General features: G+C 33.7%; 1 protein-coding gene across 1 annotated transcript; it reads right to left on the bottom strand.

Annotated features, from left to right (window-relative positions):
• Positions 1-2,115: 2,115 nt before the first annotated feature.
• On the bottom strand, positions 2,116-8,079 carry LOC129307323 (exocyst complex component EXO70A1-like). The gene is made up of 11 exons (XM_054948259.1): positions 7,803-8,079; positions 7,416-7,511; positions 6,734-6,939; positions 5,864-6,103; positions 5,360-5,498; positions 5,070-5,282; positions 4,291-4,496; positions 3,602-3,799; positions 3,429-3,528; positions 2,519-2,757; positions 2,116-2,422 (listed from the first exon to the last, which is right to left on the bottom strand). Exons 1-11 carry the CDS (start codon positions 7,959-7,961, stop codon positions 2,305-2,307), a joined length of 1,914 nt encoding a protein of 637 aa, XP_054804234.1. The 5' UTR covers positions 7,962-8,079; the 3' UTR covers positions 2,116-2,304.
• Positions 8,080-11,301: the final 3,222 nt, after the last annotated feature.

Below are 11,301 nucleotides of genomic sequence, written 5' to 3'. Positions count from 1 at the left end.
GTCCGATATTAAAAGCTGGTCACTTTAATGTTCTTTTACTGCTCTTTTAAAATTAATAATTAGTTGTCTACTCTTTTTCATCTCAAAATATCAAAATCATCCCATTCTCCACCTACAACTTCCTAATACCCGTATTATCAACTCCTATACACGCATCATAATGAATTTACAATTACAATTACAAATCAGATTCTTATAATAGAAGCAAGGTTGAATTTGAATTTTGACCCACCTGTATGCTGAAGTTCCTATCTAATATAAAATTAGGTGAAATGATTGGCACTTGGCAGCATGTTGTCTTCTACTCTTTAAAATATGCTCTACATGTTCTATTATAATTTATAATATAAGAAAGAGTTTCTCCTCTGGACATGCTACACTCTCTGGTCTTGTTTAAAATATAAAGAGAGAAGATTTTTTTTTATTTTATTTATAAGTCATTTTATTAAATTTTTATTGTAAATTTTTTTATTTGACCTTCATTGAATATTAAAAAAATAAAATATATTATTAAAGTATGTATATTTAATAGAGACAACATTAAAAAATTATTAAATTTTTAAATAAAGTTAATACATTTTAAAGTTTTTTTTTAATTTTGATGAAATACGTTAGAAGTGCTGTAAAAAAAAAAAACTAGAAGAGTGAAGTATAAAGAGATTTTTAATAATCTAATTTAAGTATGGCAACCACCCATTCCTTGAGGTCTTGTACTTCTAATTTTTTTTTTAAAAATTTTTATCTATCTTTCTTTATTTTGTGTAACAAATTGCTGCATCCATTTTATTTGTGTTTAAAATTTATTTATGATCATGTTATTCCCCTATCTTTTTCTTTGTTTGGGTTATTACATACTATTATTTATTGATCAAGAAGTTATTTCTTTTAATTGTTTTACTCGTATAACTACTTAGTATGTATTAATTACCGTTGTTTAACACTTAAGAGAATTTATAAAAATGACATTTCGTGTAACGCGCTGGTGATCAACTGATTATAATATAAGAAAGAGTTGCTTCTCGCCTGGATGAACGAGTTTGTTTTGGGAAGTAGAATTTATGGAATCAGATCTGGAAAGAACACTACAAGACGAGGAACCATTTGAGTCTTCATTTTCCAAAATATAAAATTAATGAGTTTAGCAAATGTACACTATTAGGAGGCTTAAAATTTTAACTGTTCTAGACGATCGAATGTTAAAAGATTATAACCTTCATCGAAAATAAATTAATAAATGTCTTAGTGTTCTTGACTGGTCTATGTGTTGGACTTAAGAGGATGTTGAGGTATTACACTCTAAGCAATATTATCTCTCCTTTTGATTAGTATGAGTGGAAATAGTAGTATAAATATGGGTATGAGTATCTAATACAATAAAGCATGATATGGTAATACGAAAAATTTTTGAAATTTTAAGATATAAGTATGGGCATATTTATAATGTATATTTCAACATTTTATAATATAGATATAAGTATTTTGATTTTTAAATAAGAATTTTTAAAGTAATATAAAGATATTTATAACAATCAAGTAAAATATTTATGTCTCGTTTAGTTACTAAAAATAAATTAAATATAATAGATTGAAAAAATTTAAATAAAAATGAACTAAATCACTTTACCCATGACAAGTATGATAAAACTCATTAATACACATTACAAATATAGAAATCATTACACCATTCAAACATATCATGAGTTATGATTCTTAATTTCATAAACTAAATTACCCCTCCCCCTTATGAATGTGCTCACCTTTTTCCTTTAATCATATTGTTTTTACTTTTATTTTTTTAATGTGTTGGGCATGGACAAGCAAAAGTCTTTTTAATGTGAGACGTAACATCATGCCACAAAAGGGTTGGGCATGGACAAGCAAGATTCACAACTACCACACCGTTTGGTTTTGTCTAATTGATTTGGGCATGCAAAAGGCATGCTGTCACAATACTCGCGTAGGAGTTGATTGATGCTTGATCCTGTGTGTTCATTCATATGTTGCTATTATTTGTTGTGCTCGCTTGTCTTTTGTGTCATATCTTTTTATTTTTGTGCGTAGAGATCATATCCTAATTTTAGTTACAGTGTTAGGCGCTGACAGTGATGTCATACATTGTATAGTAAATTGATTGTGATGCTGTTAATGATAAAGGAATATTTCATGGCCAAAAAGAAGATTGGCACTACCATGGCGGATAAGGATAACAGGGAACGAACAAGGGACAATTTGATGACTACATTATTACTGATCAATCGTAGTAACTAAGCGCCTAGAATGTTAAAACATGAAGTGTGCTACTATTCACCGCTTTTGTTCATTCCATGTCTTGCTTTCAAAAAATTCACCCAGCATTTGCTCAAGATTCTCGGGAGAGTATTTTATGTACTTCTGAGGATTTTTGCCATTCTCTATCATAGGCCTGAAAGTTTAAAATACAATATCATAAACAAGCAGTGGGGTGTATTTTAGATGGGTTAGAAGAGTGGAAACAAAATACATCCTCATAAAAACGTACCCAAAACGTTTAATGAAAGATCTATAGGCGGGCAAAAGCACTTCAGCAACGGCCAACCTTAGAGATTCGCGCAACTCGCTATCAGGAACTGTCCATTGAGATTGTCTTTGATGGAGCTCCTCAAATTGAACATTAAAAGTCTTGAACCTATCTTTTATTGAAGCTCTGGAAACTCCACTATTGCTATCTCCACCCCCACCTGATGAATTAGCTCCTTGGACAGTGAGGCACTGTAATATCTGCAGGATCATAAATCCGCAGTTACTGACTGTGTCGACCTTTGTCATCCAGCCTCAGGTAAAGTCAACATTATTCTAATTATCATCATAATGCCCATTTTAAGGGATAAGGACTGCAATCCTAAACCAGTAAATACAATAAGCAGCTTGATCATTATCCCACGAGACATCAAGTAGAATCAACAAACATGTTGCCATACAACTCAAAAACAATGAGCCAGCATAATTTTATATAAGAAACAATAGCATTTTTTGATAAGAATGCATTCTATGACGAAGTATAAAAAACTAACATTTTGGTTCCTTCGGTACCACAACTGTATGGCGATATAATTTCAAAAAATTCAATCATTGACCATACAATATACAAATGAACAACCTTCCCATACAGATCAATCAACATAAATAAAAATAATTAAAAATAAATCGGGAAGTTAATATATCAGACCAAGGAGCAAAAGTGTCAGTTTCTTCTCAAATTTCCAGCACTCAAGACCTCCTTAGAGGAGAAGCGTAGTGAAGATATATATCTAGATATGAACCAAGAGGTCAATTATGTAATTTATGCTCATAATATATATACATACATAGAGAGAGAGAGAGAGAGAGAGTAACCAAAAAAAAAGAAAGAGATGCTGCATCACAAACATTCATAAATTTGATAAATTAACCTTTGCCCACGAGATTCTTTTATACTGATTTGCATGCTGCTGCACAATTCTTCTGTGTATCTGCACCCAGTCATCCCCCAACATTTCTTTTGCCTCTGACCTGCAAGTACAGTATTCAGAATGACAACGGATCCGGATAGAAACTGAACCTTCCAATCTTTTATTCAACAAACCTTCTTACGGATCTGACAATGTAGTGGATATTATTCATAAGAAACAACTGGGTCAACGCAGGATCCTTATACTGTTTTGATTTTCCATCCAAATTATTTTGAAGTGCCTGCATAATTCTTGTTGTTACAGATGCTAACTGCTCTTCTGGATCACCAGCATCAAATTCTTGAAAAAGTTGTTTCAAAGTTGATTGATAACTGTGCACATTCGGTGTCCGCGGGGAGGAAAAAACAAGTTAAAAACTCAACTACAAATAGAACTGGAAAAGGCAAGGTATAAAACGGGAGAAGTGAGTCGATGATTTACAATCCTCTCAATCAACAAAATCACGAGGGAATGAAGGGAAAAGGCTACCATAGCTGGAATGAATGAGAAAGCATGCCCGAATTTCAAATACAATATGCAAGGATTTAAATCCCCTAAACAGGAAACAAACATTATTTTCAGGAGGCGAATATTTTCAAAATTGCATAACGAGTAAAAATTAAGAAAAATAGAAGAGTGTACATAACCCTGGGTCAACTGCCATATTTTATGAGTTATGGACATGAAGAAAACTATAGCAGAAAGCCGCTAACAGGAAAAAAAAAAAGGAAATGGAAAAGGGGACATATATGCATAAAGACATAAATCTATCAAACAAACAAATGGCAGCTCCAAGAAACCTAAAGGCAAACTGATCACTTACTCATAGAGAAATTTCACGTAATTGATCACGTAGCTAGTTAGAGGATGGACAGTTCCATCTAGTACAGTAGTCTTAGTGGCATCCTTCTCAACTGCTTCCTCGAAGTCACCAAACGTTTCTTGGGCTGTCTGAGCTAGCCGCTTGGTCAAACTCAATGCAGTATCCCGCATTTCCATGCAAGCTTTGCTTCCAAAAATTGTCTCAATCTGCCTCCCATACACCATGAACATAGAAAAGAGAAAAAAATACATTAAAAAAATAGTAAGCTTCAAAGTAGGAGGTAAGCGTCTCAACTCTCAAACCACATCCCTAACCTAAAACCAATATCACTTCACCTCTTTCCTGTCAATGTGTCAGGCATAAGCTTACCACCGGCATGAGGCCAACCTAAAGGTAGAGGCTTTAGCAACTACTTATTATATTGTGCTCCAATTCCATGGTGTAAATTTTATAATAGATGTTACTAAAATCAATAGTCTTCATCGTCAAATCACCGTTTTTTACCTCCCTCTTTGCTTTCATTTGGTTGGTTGGTCTAGGAAAAGTTCTTAATTTGTGGATTCATTTGTCTAGGAATAACACATTTTCTTCATACCCATCTGAGGTCTGGGGAATCGTGAAATCCTAATAGATAGCTAAAAGCATAAAATAACAACAATATTGATATCTTGAGTCTCAATCCCTTGTCAGACCTCTTGCAGTTAGTGTCATTAGATTCGGAATGAAAACCTGAACAGAAACTATGAAAACTGTGGTCTTGAAATATAAACTGACCATACCTCCGATTGAAGTTCTCTCATTATCTCATACATATCCAGCAGAACAAATAATTTTTCTGGAGATCTTTTGCTTTTTGCAATAGCCTCTCCAAAACTAAGAAGCATAGCCACACTGTTAGCAGTAACTTCAGCAAAACATTGAGATCTCAAAGATTCAACCCCCTCAAATATTTGATCACAGATTTTCTTCTCCCCAGAAAATAGCAATTTGATCTGTTCAAGCAAAAATAGGAAGATGCGTGAAAAAAAAGTCCAGAGCAATTAACATGGAATATTATATTCATCCTTACAGCAATCCGCATGTAGTGAATCCAATTTCCAATCTTAGCCTCCAAAACTTCCCACTGCATTTTCTGAACGTCATCTTTGCTGAGCCTCTCTACACCTAACTTCCTAAGGCTCTGTTCCAGGACTGCAGCACGGGTGTCCCTGCATATTTTGAATCACAAAATTACTATATTTAAATAGAATTTGGAAGAAGTGCATGGACAGACTTTTTACAATTAAACATGATTTTTTGTAATTACAAAAATTTACTAGTCATGATTTTTTGCTTTTCTAAGGTTAATTTTATCAATCTAATTCATTGTACGCATGTGTATGTGTATGTGTAAATATATATACTTTTATGCAGTGAAAATTTGCTTGGAACTAGTTTGGAAAGAGTCTGGCGAAAAAAGAATCGGACAAGAAAAAGAGGAGATATCCTAACTCTGTGACAAGAGGTCCCCCAGATTCAACTTGAAAAGAAGTAAGGTTCATTTTATTAAATGGACAAGAAGAGACGAAGTTACCTGTAAATTCGAAAAAGCTGTTGCTGATGGCCAGCTTGAACCATTTGTAGTGCCAAATCATGTAGCAAAGGCAGAACTCTGGGTGGAATCAAGGTTGGAAGTGTGAAAACAGGCTTTTCCAGGGTATTTTTCTGGCTTTCAGAATGACTTTTGCCACCACCCTCGCCTTGTTGTCCAGTAGTTGATGGCCTCAGAGAGTTTGGCAAGCAGTCAAAAAGGCGATCAGGTTCCACAGGCTTGCTGATATTCACACTCATTTTGTTTAAAATTTTGTCATGATAGACGTTTTAGGATCCAATAATACACCAGCTATCATTCCAGTTTCTAAAGTGAGATTTACATAGGAACCAACATTCATATGAAGAAGATAGCTTATTTTATAAGTGAGAAATAAATAAATGAGGTTTTACCTGTTCTCGCCAAAGTTCAATAGGCACTAATATGTAGTAAATTAAACTACAATTTGGAATTTTGCAATGAGTTGCAGATGAACAATGATCATGCTGAGTGCCTTTAGAATCGAAAACCGAAGACCAATCAACTTTTTTTTATAATTAATGTGTGTGTGTGTGTGTGTGTGTGTGTGTGTGTGTTTGTGACAAGGAATCCTCCTGATGGCAATTAACTTTAAAGTTTCATGGCCAAATTCAACCACAAAAAAATCAACACATAAACAAAAACAAGCGAAAGTAACAGAATGTATACATTTGGTCCTCGTCTAAAGTCTTTATCACATCTTTCCTTTATCATTCGGTTCTTTCCAGCTTAAAAAATTTTAGAGACACGGAACGAAACACATATGAATCAGCATGCGTGCAGGGAGAGGATAGGAAAGAGAAAGATAGATTACGTAAATCTGAGAAATGTGACCTGTAATTTGTCAAGAGATTTCTGAACTCGTCTTCCAACTTCGAGATAGCTTTAGAAAGTAAATTGTTCGCATGATTCAGGACGGTATCTGTATTTTTCATACTCTTATAGTTGCTGAAGAAATTAACAATGGATCTAAGCTGATCAATTGCTTCTAAATAGCTTTCAAGATCTTCGTGTGGCCCTCTCAATATTTTTGCCTCCGCCTAATATTGAATTTGGATTAAAAATCAGCAAAACTTGTAGCATTTAGCTACTAAGAAGATTGAAATGAAAGTCATGAGGAAAAAAATAAATAGTACTCATCGATCGTCCCTCTAGTGCAGTGGTTTGAATAAGTGATGCAAATTGAAGATGACTAATGCCAAAATGGATAAGTGGGAAGCTCAGTACTGAATTTTTATTATGAAGTGGAAGATATTAAGCGACTTTAATACGAATACATGGAACCTTGAAAAGGGGGAGAAGGAAATTAAATGTCCGTCAAATTCATCGCTGGAAAAAATAGAAGTATTATGATAAAAGACTGTTTTAAAGGCCATCAATTGCAACATACAGGCATATATTAAAACAGAGGCTTTAACTTGCGGGATTGGGGTGCGTATACAGAGAGAGAGAGAGAGTGTGTGTGTGTGTGTGTTGGGGGTAAGTAAATTACATGCAAACAAAAATAGAGGCCTACCTTGCGGGACAGGTCGAAATGCATCAAGATGACCTCAGCAGCTTTTAGTGTCTTGTCAATGTTTTCATGCGCCCTTCGAATCGAGTGTGTTTTTATCTACCAAATGCCAGAATGCATTAAGGAAAAGGAAAATTGAGGTAAAACCCAAGTCACTCTTTATCCAACTGAAATCGCCAGATCATCTTAGCTCGAGAAAGAAAGAAAAACAGGGATTAACAATACAATGGGGAAGAAAAACTTGTTAGTACACCTCCTTATGCTTTACCACATAATAAACGTTGTTTCAAGCGAGGAAATCAATAATTGATTGTGAGCATTCTGTATAGACGTTTCACAGCACCTTACATTGATGGGTGGAAAAGAAAACAGAGGAAGAGGAAAGTCCACCTGAGTAGGACGCATAGCGGTCTCAAGGGCGGAGAGGCGGTGATCAAAAGAACCGAGAATGGCGACCATGTTGTCGGTAATGGTCTGGCTCTTATGCAGTGAATCCCTCACAAATGCTGCTCTGTCCTTGAGAAAATCCATTGCTTGAGGGATCCCCATCGCTCATCCCGGATTTTCTCACACTTTCGCGTTCTTGTTGGATCCCGAGGAAAACTAAGATAGAAGAGGCCAGTGATGAATCAATATTCGCCAAATCCCTTTTATTTCGAAATTCGACAGTTGCTGTTCCACTTTCCGTCCTTCCTCCCCCGACGAACCCAAAGGCGTTGGAGAGAATAGCACGAGCCCACTAGCGGGTCCGGTGGTTATATGGAAGGGAGAATGTCAATAAAGAACCCTTAATTAAACTTATTTACATTTAAAATTTTTAAATTTTTAAATTTCAACATAGTCCAGGATAATAATTTAATATTAAATTTTAAAGAAAAATGACAAAATTACCTCTACTTTAAATTACTATCAAAACTTTCCTATTTCACTTATTAATTATCATACTATATTTATTTATTTATTTATAAAATATTATTAATTGTCTTATTTAACTTATTTTCATTTTAAGTATTTAAATGATCTTTAGACAACTTGTTATTTTTTATACTGTATATTATTTATTTACTTACATATTATTGTTAATTATCCTATTTTAATTATTCATTATTTTACTTCACTTATTTATTATTAGACTTTTATTTTATTTTATTTTAGAAAAATAAACAAGTGAAGTAGGATGGTCTTGATATTAATTTAAATGAAGAGTAATTTTATCATTTTTTTAAAAAATTTAATGTTAAATTAATACCTCAGACTATAATAAAATTTTAAAAATTTATGAGCTTTATATGTAATTCAGTATGGTTGAGAAAATTTTATTGAAACTCTCTCTATATGGAATCCATCCGCTACGTTCTTTGTGGGACCGCTTGTGGTTCCGAGCTACCTTTCCCTGCCATTTCTTTTCACTTCATATTAAAAGCTAGAGGAGTGGCTTCAATGTTTAAACTTCGAGAAACCTTATTTTTTGTAGTAATTGTTAAATGGTCATCTTTACTTTTAATTTTAGTCTTGATCGTGACACAGTTAGAATAATGAACTTTCTAAATCTCAGACTGCGCCAGGAAATCAAGGACTGGAATTTCAAATTAATTTCAATAAATTTATATTACGTAATTCATATGAAGATGAAAATACTTTATTTGTAAATTCAAACACCGGTTATAAAGATTATTGGTGTAAAAAGTGCCTTCTTTTTTACTTATCACGTATCTGTTATATGTTTGATTTTTTACACCGGATGTTTGAACAATGTAAAAAGTAAAATTACTTTCAAGCTGTGTAAAAAGGGGTTCTAAGTGGTGTAAAGTGTCACCCTGCAGCAAATGTTATGTGGGGATTATTTAATGTTTCAAGTTGCGGGTTGGCTGGTGCGTGTTGTGTGTGCATTTATAATTAAAAGAGAGGGATTTTAATTTGGAAGAATTCGGAAGGTGATGCTAAGGTAAAGCATGAACAAAGGGGAAAGCAATGAAATGCCACCGCAACCTCCCATCCAATCCTTTAGAGGCAAGATAATTAATCCTAAGGGTAGGGGTGTTCACGGGACGGGACGGGATCGGGACACCCCCGTCCTGTGTCCCGTCCCGAAAAAAATATCGGGACTGAATTTTGGTCCCGTGTCCCGTCCCGTCCCGAAAGTCGTCCCGTCCCGTTAAGAGTCGGGACGGGACCGGGACAAGATCGGGACGTCCCGCCGTCCCGATAAATGGAATAATGTGAAAAAAAAATTTGAATAATAATGTTTTTTAAAATTTTAAATTATATAATTTATTAAGTTTAAAATCAAAATAACGCAAGTACATAAATAACAATAATTTAAAATCAATTATTGAATTATATTAATCACAACTACATATTATAATAAAAAATGCAAGTGATCTTTATGCTATAAGATTAGCAACAACAGGCAAATCAAACACAACATTAAATAATTGTTCTTCTTCTTTAGTGAAGATGTATTAAGCCAATTACTCTTCTAAAAATAAGTAAGAAATATGTTATAAAGAAAATTTATTAAATAGATAGATATAAGAATAAATTATATTAATATAATTAATATATTATAAAAAAAGATATCACCATGATTACTCCATGCCATTAAAATTATCAATATAAAACAACTTTAGTTTTAAATAAGAATTACAAGTATTAAAATTATAATTGATATAATTAATATAAGTATAGATTATGTTGATATAATTAATATATTTAAAATAAAAAATAATATATATAATATTCGGGACGGGACGGGACGTCCCGATGGTAATCCCGTGTCCCGTCCCGTCCCGCACTCCTTTCTTGTCCCGTCCCGTAAAGTCCCGTCCCGATTATTTTCGGGCCGGGACAAGACCCGTCCCGATATGATCGGGACGATACCAGGCCAATCGGGACGGGTTCGGAATGAACACCCCTACCTAAGGGTGTAGTACATTTGATACAAGCGAGCCGTTTGACATCATAACATATCTTGTACTTGTATATTGCTATATATAGTTATATACATTTATTTATTTATTACGCTAATTGTTGATATAATATATTAGATTTTTAAAATAAAATCATTTCTTAATAATTGTATTTCATTATTATCACTTTGGTGGGTTGTTTCAAGGGAGAAATTCTATTCAAAACTTTCTGAATTTTCGTGGAAAGGATTAATTATGCTTCAAAATATACTCTTGAAACTTATGTACGTGGAAGCATTGTGACCGTAACTTCATGCGCGCGCATGTATCGCTCTCACAGTTTCACTATTTGAATCTCTTTCTTTCTTTCTTTCTTTCTTTCTTGGTGAATGTGGCAAAACTCTACTTTATTCCATTACTAAAACTCTTCTTGAGTGAGCAACGCCCAAAGGGTTATTATACAGTAAGCTCTGTAAAGAATGGAGAGGATCCTACAAATGAATAAACAAAAAATTATGTAAAAAACTGTAATTAGCAAGTCAATTCATACGTTGGTTGCCTTCCCTCTATATATGTGTGTGTGTGACAAAAAACAATACTTCTAAAGAAATCAAGAACTCTACATATATCATCAAGAAATATACTATTAGATTTCTTCTCCACCCAAGCATTTTTCAACATTAATAAGACAATAGCTAAATCTCCTTTAATGATTAAATTTTTCATTAACAGCTCCTTTACCAACCTTACATCCCAAAGAACACCCTATAATTCAGCATTTATAGTAGAACAATCACCAATTTTCTTGCAAAATCTAGCCACTTAGTGTCCATGATTATTCCCTAGCAGACTATCACACCTAGCCATACATAAGTTACTCTTTGCCACACCATCAAAATTCAATTTTAACCACCCTAAGGGAGGACAAGACCATCTAACATTAATAACAGTTTTTTTTAAAAAATAATAGATAATCCACC

The sequence above is a fragment of the Prosopis cineraria genome, unplaced genomic scaffold (assembly GCF_029017545.1).
Source record: "Prosopis cineraria cultivar Desert tree isolate PC_DT_omini unplaced genomic scaffold, ASM2901754v1 PC3, whole genome shotgun sequence".
Classification (NCBI taxonomy): Eukaryota; Viridiplantae; Streptophyta; class Magnoliopsida; order Fabales; family Fabaceae; genus Prosopis; species Prosopis cineraria.
This window is presented reverse-complemented; position numbering and strand designations above follow the sequence as displayed.

Bases quoted from the DNA above. Each gene is read 5' to 3' on its own strand.
- LOC129307323 (XM_054948259.1), bottom strand. From the start codon at position 7,961: ATGGGGATCCCTCAAGCAATGGATTTTCTCAAGGACAGAGCAGCATTT. The intron at 5,283-5,359 runs GTAAGGATGAAT...TTGCTTGAACAG, and splicing joins TTCACTACATGCGGATTGCT to ATCAAATTGCTATTTTCTGG. The intron at 3,529-3,601 runs GTTTGTTGAATA...CTGTACTTGCAG, and splicing joins ATTGTCAGATCCGTAAGAAG to GTCAGAGGCAAAAGAAATGT.